This window comes from Chiroxiphia lanceolata, chromosome 1, assembly GCF_009829145.1.
Source record: "Chiroxiphia lanceolata isolate bChiLan1 chromosome 1, bChiLan1.pri, whole genome shotgun sequence".
NCBI lineage: Eukaryota > Metazoa > Chordata > Aves > Passeriformes > Pipridae > Chiroxiphia > Chiroxiphia lanceolata.
Window position 1 is genome coordinate 33056785 of NC_045637.1, and position 15104 is coordinate 33071888.

General features: G+C 38.4%; 1 protein-coding gene across 5 annotated transcripts in view; it reads left to right on the forward strand.

The window, feature by feature from the left end:
- STAU2 (staufen double-stranded RNA binding protein 2) overlaps positions 1 to 15104 on the forward strand; it is a 168656-nt gene that overhangs the window by 71729 nt on the left and 81823 nt on the right. For 4 of the 5 annotated variants that reach the window (XM_032674434.1, XM_032674442.1, XM_032674448.1 and 1 more), the window contains exon 12: positions 11819 to 12126. In XM_032674434.1, coding sequence (XP_032530325.1) covers positions 11819 to 12126 — 308 coding nt within the window. Of the gene's footprint in view, positions 1 to 11818; positions 15001 to 15104 lie in introns of all 5 variants that reach the window. The other variant, XR_004354254.1, reaches the window with a different exon arrangement.

Here is a 15104-nt window from a genome sequence, read left to right on the forward strand (position 1 = left end):
GTTGGAACGGACCTTAAAGATCATCTGGTCCCAACCTGCTATGTGCAGGGTTAACTCCCACTAGACCAGGTTGCTCAAGGCCTTACCCAACCTGGTTTTGAATACTGTCAAGGTTGGAGCATCCACAACCTTCCTGGGAAACGTGTTCCAGTGTCTCACTACCCTCACAGTAAAGAATTTCTTCCTAATATCTAACCTATATTTCCCCTCTTTCAATATGTACCCATGTCCTATCACTACAGTTCCTGACGAAGAGTTCCTCTCCAGCTTCCCTATAGGCCCCCTTCAGATACTGAAGGTTGCTATGAGGTCTCCAAGCAACCTTTTCTTCCCCAGACTGAACAGCCCCAACTTTCTCAGCCTGTCTTCATAGGGGAGGTGCTCCAGTCCTCTTCCTAGCTTCACGGCCCTCCTCTGGACTTGCTCCAAAAGTTCCATGTCCTTCTTGTGTTGGGGACTCCAGAGCTTGATGCAGTACTCCAGGTGGGATCTCATAAGAGCAGAGTAGAGGGGCAGAATCACTCCCTTGGCCCACTGGCCATGCTGGTTTTGATGAAACCCAGGACACAGTTGGCTTTCTGGGCTGCGAGCACACTCTGCCAACTTGTATCGAGTTTTTCATCAACCATCACCCTCAAGTCTTTCTCCACAGGGCTGTTCTCAACCAGTTCTCTGCCCAACCTGTAGGTGTGCCTGGGATCATCATGACCCAGGTGCAGGACCTTGCACTTTACTGTCTTGAACTTAATGATGTTTGCATGGACCCACATCTCAAGTCTGTCAAGGTCCCTCTGGATGGCATCCCTTCCCTCCAGCATGTCACACAGCTCAGTGTCATCAGCAAATTTGCTGAGGGTGCGCTTGATCCCACTGTCCATGTCACCAATAAAGATGTTGAATAGATTATTTCGGTATCATTTATTATTTCAATGAGACTGTACTATCTTCTTGCAAAATAGGAGCAGTTTGAACCCGAAGTGTTGACAATAGGCATATACTTTTTTTTCACTGATTTTTTTAACTCTTCACCTCCTGAGAGGCCTTTCTCTTCTAGGGTATTTTCTTTAAAATTTACAGCTTAACTGTAGCAAATATACAGAATATTTTTCTATCTTTTTTAGTTAACCAGTAAGTTCAGTTGATACCTTCCTACTGAATGGCTCTATGAAGAGGTCTGTTTTTCAGGATGTGACTGAGGTCAGAGGATTCCTGCATTTGGAGAAGACCTATGCAGTACTACTTGACATTTTTCACTAGTTTTCCAGACATGTTTACTTATATAAATGGTGCTAATGTTTTGTACGAGAATGGTCTGCCAGTACATGTTTACGTATGAACACTTTGCCTCCTCTGCTTCTAGTAGAGTATTATGTGTTAGTTTCCCAAATAGGGAATACATAAAAAATCCTGAAGAAGAGCTAGTATTAAGAGTTTTCCCTGTGCACACCCACTGATCTTCCCCTAAGCCCCTGAGACCAAGATAACTTCAGAGCTTTGTGGTCGAGGAGAACTGAGGAAAGTAGAAGTGTCTTCTCATTTTGAATAAAAGAAATCACTTACATGCATGATCTCTCCTGCACCTGTGATGTGCAGGGTTTAAGGCAGTTCCAAACAAGTTCCATGCTTTTGCAGACAGATACCCTTTCTTTGTATGCATAATGCACTGTTTTCATCTGAGTCAAATAAAACTGGAATAGTAATGGGAAGTTGTATACTTTAGTACAACAAAATCAAAAATCATAACAGTTCTATATTTTAGTACAGTTGAAGAACAGATTTCATTGCACTGTTATTATGCAGTTTGTTTTTGCTGAGAAATAACCCTACAGTCTGTATCCTCCTAATTACTCACTCAATATATATTTAGTATTCCCTATTAAATATTCTTGAAAATTAACTTCTCCTACTCCCCTCTATCATGTTACTTATGGCAGTTATCCTTATGGCAAACCTCACTTCTGTCCCTCCTACTCACTGGAAAAACTTCTTCCCACAGGTTCACTTCTTTACCTTTCCTCTTCATTTCGTAATTTTAAAGAAAGATGAAACATTAATCTATTTGTTTCTTGTTTTGGGATATCTTAGACATTTTCTACATGTGAAATGGCAAGAATGTTCACTGAGTTTTTTTCCTGATGCTTCTGGAAGAGACTTTGAGAGACTATGAGCAGACCAGAAGCATTTTTAGCCCATACAGAAGATGTTTACTGTAAACAGAATGCTCATTTATCTCTCTGGATTTGACTTAAGCAGTTATCAACAAAAACAAAACATGAAACAAATAAACAATCCTAATGCAAAGTGCATTTTCATGGGAACATATTTTCATTTTATGTTTCTGGATGGAGTAATCACACACATCCTACGGTATGTGTTCTAGAGAAGCTGTAGATGAGCTATGAAGAACAATATAAAAATAAAAGTAAAAAATAACAGTGCTTTTTTATATCATATTTATAACAAGGAAAAAAATTACCATAACTGTTTTTATATGTTTCCTGCCCTCGATTTTTTATAGTATAGTTTTTCCCTTACCTATTTCCAACAATTTTGGGAGTCACAAAGTAAGTACTGAAAAACTGTTACTTAAAAAGAATGCATTCAGGGCAATCCTACCTCTCTGTGAAGGATAGACTCTTTGTTTTTCTTGCCTAACATTTTATTACTAGGGATTCGTGCATGACTTTAGTCTTTGTTCTTCAGAGTGCATCTGCTCCTGCTGTTACTTCACCACCTGAAATCATAGCCATTTGTTTGTGACATCCAAATTAGTTACTGTGAAGATGATTAGATTGTCACCAACAGATGATTATGATTTCAGATGGTAAATGAACAGCAGGAGCAGATGATCTCCTAAGGAACAAAGATACTTGATCTCATACAATTGTTCTTAGTGACAAAAAAAATAAAAAAAAAATAAAAAAGGAGATAAAAAAGCAAATAGATATTCTGAAGAGTTTCTTAAGTTTGTGATGGGAAAATTTGAGATTTTTCTGTAAATCAAATCTATTTTAGTATTTTTAAAAATCTACTTCAATACTAGATCAAGGATATAAGAAATATAAAAAATACAAAAATACGTGGTGGTATTGTAAGCCCTACTTGTATGGTAGCATTCAGATTCTTACTCAGTTGTTTCTTCACTAGCTTTTGGGAGAAAATAAACAGAATATAAATCATGTATTTATGAAATTTTACATACTAATGCATCTTCGTTTTGAAGGAAACAGAATTCATGTGAACTTTGTAGTTCTAGCTCTCGCTAGTTTTATAAAGACATTTTTATAGTCCTCTATATGTTTATTTTTCAACTGGGGATTCTGGTGAAAACTTCCAGTAGATAATTTAATACTCCTGTATTTCCATGAATAGTAACAGAAGTCTACAGTTTGGGAATAAAGTTTTTGTTTTGTAATTCAGACATTTTTAATTGGAATTTATGTGTGTTATATTTTGCTGAAATCTGTAATTCTTTTGGGTATATTTCAAAGGTGATTTGCAGTGGATCATATGCATTTTTACTCACTAAGTACTGCTGTTGCATTGGACTTGGCTTTTGAATTGCTTCCAAACTTACTAAACATTGTCAATTATAATGCATTTTTGCTAGGAGGTAGACTGATACCTCACTAAACATTTGCTGAATTATTTGGCATTCTGAATAGAAACCACAGTAAAAGGTATTGACAACACCACTTATTTGATGAAACACAGGGCACAGAACAGTAGTTTTCCATCTGTTGATTTTGGTGTTTTCTGTTCTGTTTTGGGAGGGTTTTTTTAGCAAACAGTCAGGTGAACATTATACCATCACTGGGGCAGTTTCATCAGCTGAACCACTTGTCTACACTCTATCTGTCTTACAACCTTATCTAGAGTCTCTTACCACAGCTGGTTATGTTTGAAAAATACCTTGCCTTTGTAACTGCTGAGTTGATGTGCTAATTTTCTAATTAAATTTTCTTTCTAACTGAAGACAAGGGAAAATTAAATTTAGAAACAAAGGAGATTTCTCCAATTCTGTTTCTTCCCTGAATTACTGAAGCTGGGAAATCTATGCTGTATTTGCCATTATTAATAATTGATTTATTATTTTTCAGTTTCATCTAATGATGAGAATAATTTTATCCAGCATAAAACCAATTAAATGCAACTTGCATATATTTTTGGAAATAGTTGAAAAAACTTCTAAACCACCTAATATTAAAAACCACCTCATATTAACAAAACAGGGAATGTGGGTTTTTTTACTTCCTGTTTTGAGAACTACTGATGAACCAAGTTAGCATTTTTGTGTGTGAATGGGATTTGAGCACAATTCTGGAGTGTAAGATGACAACTGCAGTGGTCCTCCTCCTTTTCCCCATGTTCCCCCTTTTGAAATGCTCAGTTAGGTGCTTGAAGTCCTGCAAGTTTTGCATCTTCAGAGGTGCTTTCTTTACTGGGTTTAGAGTTCAGTGTGTATTTATAAAGTGCCTAGTGTTTTAAGCATATGGCCAGAACATTGGGAGACTCTGTTTCCTTCTGTTTAGCAGAAGGAGAGTACTTATGGGGTGCAGAGTAATCAGGATAATGGCAGCCACCTTTGGGAGATGTGTATCTAATATGATTTGCAGACAAAAAAGGAAAAATCAGATGCTGTTAAAATGCAAGAAATCCACAGGGAAGGACTGATCTAAAGGAATCATGACTGTAGTTTGTCTGTTGATTAAAGCTTTTGTGAATGAAGATGCAGATGTGTATTCTGGTGTTCTCTGTCTAGTTTACAGATATTGTACATATTTTAGATACAGATTAAAGAAAAAGTGTTGCAAACAACCTGCTACCTGGTTCTTGAGTAGTATAGATTTTGCATATGTAGGGAACATGCACCTGGGCTGGGAGACTTGTGATTTGGATGCCCACAGGCTGAGAAGGAACTCAAGTCAGCTTTCTAGGAGACTGCTTAACCATTAAGCTTTTGATGGATAAAGAGGGAATAGCCACCATGACAGTAGATAGCCAGCTCTGTGGGTAGAGATGATTTCAGATAATTTCTTTTTGTTTTCCCAGTCCCCTAAAATTCCAAAATGAATTACATTTATTCAAGGTTTCTACCCTATTCCTTTGAAAAAATATGCATGTGAAGTAGAAATGCAGAGCTCATTTTTGATGTTAACTCTCAAATTCATATTTAATTACGTAGTTCTGCAAATGATCTGCATTTGGTTTTCTTTCTTCAGCTGACCAAATGGAGCAGGATCACATAATTCACCTGAATACAGTGTTCCTCTAAATACTTTCACTTTTCTAAAGTCTTTTCTCTTTTGCCTGTGCCCTTCCTCCCAACCTGGAACTCACCATGTACCTCACCCTTAGTCTGGGATAATGATGTCCTTGAAAAATTGAATTGCCTGAACTGAGACTTTATTGCTGTTGGAACCAAGACTTAATTCTCCACTCTCTCCTCCATCCCCTTTCCTTTACATCAAATGTCTTGTCCCTATGACTTCCACTCCCCCACCGCTTTCTCCTCCTCTGATTTCATCCTCAGTCATACCTATGCTGTGCTTGTTGATGGCCCCCTTGACCTTCTTAGCTTCAGCAACCTCTCTGTCCTTGTCTAGTAGACTTGCTCATTCTTTCATCTCTTCTTCGTGTGGGTCATGCCTTTGTTTGCATCATCATCACCGTTCTCATTCCCCTCCTAATTGGTTAATGAATAGTAGTCTTGCCTGCACAGGTCACCTGCAGTTGCACCTAGGCACTCTCCTAATTGCTTTATTCCCACAAACATCACTTTCTTGCAGCTTTTACAAGCAGCTTGATCTGCCAGCTCATTAATTTGATTTGCTCCTGCTCCAAATTTGCTGATCCTCTTTACTGATAAGAATAACTGTCCCTCCTCCTGCATTTAGATTGGTTCTTTTCTGAACCTGCTTCGTCTTAGTCTTTGGTTAAGTGGTACACTGACATATTGTTGGAAAAATATGATGCAGAAATTACCACGTGAAACTTACAGTGTAGATGTTTCATCTGTCTTGAAATATTTCATAGAATATCCTGTGGAAATCACCCACTGCAGACACTAGGTTTTACTTTTACCAAAATCTTATGTTTCCAAGCAGGAGTAAAGCTGTGGGAGAATTCAAAAGACTTTTCTCACAAGAATTAAATACCAAATGTTGCAGAAAGTTATACAATTTAGGTCTTCTTCAATAATGCAATTTCTGTTATGGCTGTACAGAAAATAGTCCAGTGAAATTAAAGATATCACAACCTGACTTCATGGAGAACTAAATATTATTTACTTCAGTGTCATGGTTATTTTAAGGTTAAATAAACTAGTATTTTAATGAGTGGCTTTATATAACACTGGTTTGTTTAGGGTCATGTAGAAAAGATCTTTTGATTGAATGACATTGTGTAATGACAAAACATTTTTTCATGTCTGAATATTGGAGTAGCTGGTAACTTAGAAATACCACAGATAGCTATGTTAAGTAGGTAATGATTGCATCTGGTATTTCAAGCCAAGATTGTGTGTAGACAATTGCTGAGAACGTAATGGCCATACTATTTGCCTATTCAATTGTTTGACTGACCTTTTCTGAGTTCCTACTGAGGTAATAAAATTTGAAAATATTCTAGTATATAAATAGGCTTTTACAGTGAGTGAGTATAAAACGATAATATCTTTTTATTATAATATTTACATTTTTCAGTCCTGTTATTGAAGTAGTTACTTGGTTTTGTAAATTCTCTCTTTTACTGTCATTGGATTTGTAATGGGCCATATTCTAGGGCATGTTTAGAACCTGCCAGTTCTAGGGAGTAATTATTGCATGTGAGTGTCCTCCATGCCTCTTAAGTTCTTGTCCATTTTAACCTACAAAATTGTGAAGTCAGGATGAGATCTGGTTCTAACCTTTCCTTCTTATTGCCTTACTACAAGATTTTACCCTGTACTTTAAGTAGCACATTATAAGAAGGCTTTATTCAATGTGAATACAGGTAGCATAATCTGAAAGAGCTTTTTGATGATTTTCCATTGAATATTTTATTGAGTTCCAAAAATACTGATTATTTCTTTATGAACAGTCTTTTCTTCATCCAGTGAAGGGTTATTTTAAATACCAGGGTGCTAAACTTAATTTATGAGTGCGTCACATACAGAATTATATCATGGTTTACTCTGCCTCATTACACAAGACATGGAAGCACTCCTTCATGCTGATGCGCCATGTCACTCAGTGTAGTGCAGGAAAGAACATGTGCTCTTCAGCAGTGTCGAGGGAAGTCATATACCAGCTGACACTGCTTCTAACGCATGAACAACTAAACCTTTCTTATAGGATAAGCCAGAGCCTAGGGAGAAAATTGTATTCTCTAAGCAAGATTAAAGTTGTGTTTTAGACCACGTATACCGAGTGTTCATAAACATGAAAAGTCAGTGAGTGACCTTGAACCAGGGAAGCTGAGTGAAGGCAGAAGAAATGTATCCCCGTGATACTTGATCAAGTAGAAAAGAGAAAATTAATGCAGACATATATATATCTGTATGTACAGACTGACAACACAAGCCTGATTCTATAGGCCATCTTGTGGAGCTGAATGATAGAACTGAAATCTCAACTTCTGATGTTTTCTGGTCTTCCTGACAGAAACAGAAAATTGGAAATGAGTCACCAGTGGTACCCGTGTAGACACTAATACCTGTGAACATGCAGGGCACATTGTCATCACTCTGAACTTTTCTTAATCTAGTAACCCACCATGGTGGGGTAACTTGTCACTGTCCCCGTATCAGCAAATTCCATTTTTTTGCAGTCTTGTTACACTGAGGCTCATTTGGTAATATTGTCAGTTGTTCTCCTTCCTCACCCCATTCCCCATGCAGAAAGTTCCTTTGATGGTTAGTTTTGTTTTCCATGAATTCCAGACAGTGGAGGACCCTTTTGTAGAAAGGTCCCTCTGTTTTCCCAGCCAAGGGGACACTACAGAGAAAGGGTAAGCGATAAAAATAACACCACTCAAACAGAACTTTTGAAGACCACCTCTGCTATGGCTGCTACGAAAAAAGGTGCAAAGCCCTGAGATTACATTTCCGGGGGAAGGCTTATGAAAGATAGTTGAGCCATTTTGTATGTTAATCATACATTTGCTTTGGAGTCTAAACTGTTTTGAAGTTATCTAGTACTGACAGTAAAAGTAGACAGTGGAAGATGAAGAAATTTGTTCTTAGGTAAGAGAGGTCTTTGGTGTGTTTTCATAGACTTCAGAAGATTGTGAGAGACTGCTAACAATTACCGCCAACAATGAATAGGACATGCTTTTCAAATGTTAGTAATTACATTGCATAGCTAGCCTTTGTATTTTTGTAGCACATTTACCCACAGGTTTAAATAATATAAATGGAAATTGTTTTAGCATGTTTCATGAGTCTGCCTCTAAATTAATGTCCAACAGAAGGTACAATGTTGTTGGTCTATTACAGATCCTGTGACTCCTAGTAATTACGATTCTACCTTTGGAATATGGTGAAGTTAGTTTGGGATAAATATTTAGTGGGCAGAAAAGTCCAATTTTTATTTTTTTTTGCTGAAAACTGACAAGAGGATGAAAGCACTCACCTGGAGATTTTCTCCTGCCATGCATAAAGGTGTTAGAGGATAGTGTTTCTTTCTCCCGTGTTTTTTAATCAACTGATTGTTAGAAGACTCATTGAGATAATTTCTGAAGAGTTCTTTTGTTCTTGCTCTTAATCCTCTATTGTTGTTGTACTCCTTGTCATGTTATAACTTTATTACTACAACTAAATATATTTATACACTCTCCTACAATACAATTGAGTTGAAGTAAGCATGCAACAGTGAGAAATGATAGTTAAAAAATCCTCAGTAATATATTAAAAATAGAAAATTAATTACAATTAATATATGTTTGATAGAAGTTTTTGAAGATACCAAGTTTTTATTGGCTTTTTAAAACAAGTTTGTAAGAAGCTTCATGAAACATAGGCCCTGAATATAAAAAGTTAATATCTTGCAACTATATTAATGTAATGTCTAGAATATTACATTACTTTGTTTCCAGAGATAATCAATGATGTTAATATAATATCTGCCTCTCAGAGCCAATGTATGATTTGAATTCATTATTGCTTATAAAGCACTTTGAAGTCTTTAGCAGTAAGGTGTTGCAAAGTGTAAAAGTACTATTATTAATTTAACATCACCATTAGAGTCAGTACTTTAGGAGCATTTGCTGTACTCGGCTCAATATCTTTTTATTCATCATATGCTGCATATTAGTTATTTTAACATTTAGAAAGCTTAGTAATCTGGAAGTATTCCAAACCATTGTTCCAGACAGCAGTTAGATATTTGGGTGGATCATGTAAAAACAGTGAAATGGCTGAGAAAGCATGTAAAATGTTTGTTTTAAGTAATATTACATCAATGAAACAGACATCTGCAGCACTGGATTTGATTTTAAACTTCTTTAAACTTTTTTGAAGTTAATATTGTACTATGTTTTTCTAAAATTGATTGGGGGGGGCTAATATCATGTTATTTCTAAACAAGTAGACTTTTATCTTTTGTTCAGTTTTTATTTCTGTTTCTGAAATATTTGTGGGAAATCAGATTTACAGTGGGCAGTTCTTAGGAGGTGGTGAACATCTGCCACTCAGTATTATTGTTGCTGTTTGGTTTTGTAAGCTAACATCAGATATCAAGATCTGCATTATCTTTTTTTTTTATTTTCACGAATGTCATATCTTGTATAAGACTATTTAAAAATATGAGCAGTGGTGGGCCTTGGAGGCTATAGCGTCAGAAAAGAGTATAAAATCTGTCTTATCATATAATGATTATGTGCCATAAAATAATGCTGTGTATTTATACAGTTGTTTATCTATAATATTATATTCTAAATTGTCCCAGATGGAGAAAAAGAAATTTTAGGGATCCTGTCCTCCATATTTTTGAGTACAATTGTCTTGAATTTGTGTTTAGCTTTAGAGTTCAGCTCTGGAGTTCAGTGTACTGGCTTTGGAGCCAGTTCTAAACTGGGTAAAACACTCCTAGAGTTCAGGGTCCAACCAAGCTCTCCAACCCTACAGAGGTAGGTGGGGAGAGCAATCAGGTGAATAACAGATATGTCTTTGTGAATGGTATAAGCAGATTTTCCGGATTTCTGAAAGCAATATGAATTTAAAAGCCAAATGTGCAAGTAAATCAATTAAAAGATTCACCTGTAAGCAGTTTGCTGAGTCGGCAGTGAGGAACTTCCATTTTCACCATATAGTTGAAAATGAGGGCATTAATTACAGGTAATGTTTTCTGAGTCTTCTCCTTGTGGTAGACATTTTATTTAAAAGTACTACATGCGCTACTAGTATTAGAGGAATCCTTTCTAGGTACTGGAAATTAATTTCCTTCTCTTCTTTGAATTTATTCTACATTCTGAAATTAATTTAATATGTGCTGCAAGTGAATTAACCATTGAACCCTTTGATTTCTCTTGGGATTACTAAATCAGGTAACAAACAGGTTTATTATCCCTAGAATGAAATGCCATATGGCTCAGGTTCACTCATGTTATTTTCAGATATATGCTAGAAGATTAAAGTATGTTCTTAATAAGAAATTACACATTTCAAGCTCATTTTATGATGTATTAATAATAAGAAAAAAGTCTTCCTCTTGTATCAGCTATTTGGTTAGTTGTGTTTCCAACAAATGCTTCATTGTACAAGAAAACTAGCAAACTTCATACTTAATTCTGCACATTTCCACACACAGGAATATCAGCAAAACTGATCAAGTATGTACTCATGTTTCCAAGCAGGTTTAGGTTGAGATATTTTCTAAAAATGTATTAAAATTTTGAAATGTAGACACATTGTTCCTAATTTACATATCACTGGAAATATTTAAAAGTAATTCACATAAATAAACTTATATCTTTTTAATGTTCACTGTAACTCCTGTTGATATTAATGATGGCACATATATGCTTTTCTTTTTCATTTTAAACATTCTCAAAGGCAGGTAGCGATTTGCAAACTATAGGATGCCGTATATAGAGCTAAACAAATAAATAAATTCCTCTTCACTGCAGAGCAGTCAGTCACATCAGAGTCATTAGCACAGTAACAATGTGGTTGCAGGGCAACTTAAAGTTTTTTAACCACAGGCTGCCCTAGTAATTCAGCAAACACTTTAAACCAGCACGTCAGGCGGAGCTGCTACCGCAAGAAATCACCCTGCCCTTCTTCTGCCTCCAAGAGCTCATTCTCATGAACATCCCTACATGGTCCTACAGGTGCTGGTGCTGGCATAAGCAACAGAGCAGCGGGAGAATACAAACAGCATTGTTGGTGGGAGAGAAAACTAAAACTGCTTCTGGTGGCAATGGTGCTTATACAGACTAGTTTCAATTATTTGTGAAAAAACAGCCTAAATTACTGTATCAGAAAGGAGGTAGAAAAATGTAGGGTAAATAGTGATTGTGCTACTATTTTGAAATAGGATCTGTTCCTCATGGTTTGAGGAACATTATTTGTTCAGGTTGTGTATTCCGTGCTAGCCACAGTGTTAAAATACAGATTTGAACTTTTTAAAAAAGAGTTGGGGAAGAGGAAAAAGAGGGGCTCTTCAGATCTGCTTTGTTTCTAAATAAATTATGCCATTTCATTTACAGTTACTGGGAAAAGAAAGGTATTACTTCTAAATTCTTACTTTGTTTTTCACTGTAAAAGGTATTAATGAAAATTGTATATGTGTCAAACCCATTTTAGAGTAATAAGAATGATCTTTGGTTTTATTTTCAGCACCAAAGGGAATACTCCATCTCTCCCCTGATGTTTATCAAGAGATGGAAGCAAGCCGCAACAAATCAGCCCCTGGTACCACTGTAAGCTATTTGTCGTCCAAAGAAATGAGCCAGACTTCCAGCTCTTTCTTCAGCATATCTCCTACAACAAATAGCACGGCTACGATTGCCAGGGAACTTCTCATGAATGGAACGTCCCCAACTGCTGAAGCCATAGGTCTAAAAGGAGTATCTCCTGCTTCCCCCTGTTCTACAGTGCAGCCTTCAAAACAACTGGAGTATTTGGCAAGGATTCAAGGCTTTCAGGTATGGGAGGGGGAAAATGAAGCTCTTCAGCCAGAATCGTAGCATTGCCATCAAGGTTTCACTCTTGCCCTCTTGAATGTGGGCATGCATGTAACTTATCTTGTAAAATTAGATGGTGTCCGAGGCAGTTTCTGGGTCCGGGAGATACAACTCTGCACCAATATACGCATCCCTCCTTCTGTTTTTTTGTTCCTTCCGTACATTCATCTTACTGCAGCCCATCTTTCTCTTCTTTGTCTTCTCTTCAAATAATTACAAGCTTAAATTATGCCTTTTACTTGCACTTCTTTGAGAGTCTTCATCTCTTCGAAATAGAAGCTTTACATACTGCTTTGGCATTGGTTTCTTCCTTCGACTCTGATCCAGAAGGTACCAATGAACCACCTTACCTTTGTGTTTGTTGTCTAGGCTGGGTTATTAATTTCTTTGCTTACCACCCTGCACTTCTTAGTAGTAACTTGATGTTGTGGTTTAGGAATGGTACTTACCAGTTTAGTGCTCCCATTGAGACTCTCCAAACCATGAGCTGCTTACTCGCTCCCCCTCCCCTGTGATGGACTGGAGAGGAGAATTAGAGGCACAAAAGGTAAAGATCACAGATTGAGATATGAACAATTTACTTGAAACAGCAATGAGATAAGAAAACTAACTGTAACAGCAACAGTGCTATTGACAGAGGGTGTAAGAAATGAAGGATTCACACGGAAAGCCCTCGACAACAGACAATATCCAACCTCTCCCTCTGCCGTGCTACTGGAAGGGACCCTGTTCTCCCTGGAAGAGAATTGCTTCTCCTCACCCCTGGCAATAATATGAGGTGGTGTAGAATAACTTCTGGGTCCTAGCCATGCCCCCATCTAAGTACTGCAAAAATTAACAGTCTCCTGGCTGGAACCAGGACATTATTCACCCCTTATTCTATACCATCTATGACATGCCCAAATCCTACGCCTTCCAACTATATGCATATAGATAGATAGATAGGTAGATAGACAGATAGATAGATAGATAGATAGATAGACAGACACATATACACAAGCACAGGTATCCTTTCCAGGGTCAATGGCTGTCCCTCCAAGATGTCTGTTGAGTTCATTTAGTCCAGTTGAGTTCATTTAGTCCATGACTGTGGATTCCATCCGTCTTAGATGTCTCCCAGGGCAGGAGGGCTGGTGTGCTCTTGGCTGATTGCAAGCTGCATCAGGAGCTCACAACTGGTGTATCTAGAGCAGTCCCTCCTCATTGTCCATGGTAATTATGTCATATAGAGGCAGTGTCATTCAGCAACCAGTACTACACAGATCAACATTACAGGCTGTTCTCACCCAGAAATCAAATTCCCTTGAGGTACACATCATGTTTCCTCATCCTTCTGCATTACCCACCAAGTACACCCAGATCCTTGAGCAAAACCAACCCCATGGATACATTTGCCTTTGCTTGAGACAGGACTAATCCAAACTATCTTCTCTAATGCATTCCTCATATGCACCATGGAGAGTTTATCCCCTTCCACGGTACATGGAGGTTTTGATTTGGCAGGGCCAGCTTGATGGGTAGAGCCTCTATTGTTAACTAAGCAAGTGGCCTTTGCTAAATGTGTATCCCAGTGTTTGAAGGTCCCACTGCCCATTGCTTTCAATGTGGTTTTTAACAGTCCCTTGTACCATTCAGCTTTCCCAGATGCTAATGCATAATAGGGAATATGGTATACCCACTCAGTGCCGTGCTCTCTGGCCCAGGTCTCTATAAGGCTAATTTTGAAATGAGTGCCATTGTCCAACTCAGTTCTCTCTGGGGCACCATGTTGCTGCAGAACTTGCTTTTCAAGGCCCAAGATGGTGTTACAGACAGTGGCATAAGGCACAGGATGCATCTCCAGCGATCCAGTGGTTGCTTCTACCATTGTGAGCATGTAGAGCTGTAGTCTGTAGTCTGGATAACTTGGGTGATGGTGTCCGTGGTTAAATCCACCCCTGGATTATGAGCCCATCTCTATGTCGCATCTCTTCCCTGATGACCTGAGGTGTCATGGGCCCACCAAGCCTGAAATAACTCATCCTTATGTTGCCAGTCCACGTCTGCCTGAGACACTTTAGTCTTGGCAGCTCAATCCACTTGTCTGTTGTTATGATGCTCTTCAATAGCCTGACTCTTGGGTGCATGTGTATCTACATGATGGACTTTTACAGCCAACTTTTCTACACAGGCAGAGATGTCTTGCCGCACTTCAGCAGCCCAGATGGGTTTACCTCTGTGCTGCTGATTGGTCTTTTCCATTGGTCTAGCCACCCCCACAGAGCATCTGCTACCATCCACTAGTCGGTGTAGAGGTAGAGCACTGACCATTTCTCTCGTTCCGCGATATCTACAGCCAACTGGACAACTGTCAGCTGTGCAACCTGACTTGATCCACCTTGTTCCTTCAATAGCTTCTGCAACTCGCTATGTAGGGCTCCATTTGGCAGCTTTCCATTTTTGATGTTACCCTACAATACAACAGGAACCATCAGTGAAGAGAGCATATCGCTTTTCAGTTTCTGGTAGCTGATTATATGGTGAGGCCTCCTCAGCATATGTCACCTTCTCCTCCTCTGATGATCGTGATAGTCCCAAATTTTCACCTTCGGGACAGTTCATGATGACTTCCAAGATCCATGGGCGATTGGGGTTTCCTATTCGAGCTCATGTGACCCACTTACTCCATGTAGCATGGGTGGCATGATGTGTGGAAAGGACTTTCCCTTTGAACATCCAGCCCAGCACTGGCAGTCAGGGCACCAGGAGGGCTGTGCTTCGCTGACAATCACTTCTGAAGCAGCTCAAACTGCTTCATAAGCTACCAGTGTCTCTTTTTCAGTTGGGGTGTAACAGGTCTTGGGTCCTTTGTATTCTCACTCCAGAACCCCACGAGTCGCCCCTGGGTACTTTTTGCCAGAGACTCCAGGAAGGACCATTCTCCCTGGCTGCAGTGTAGA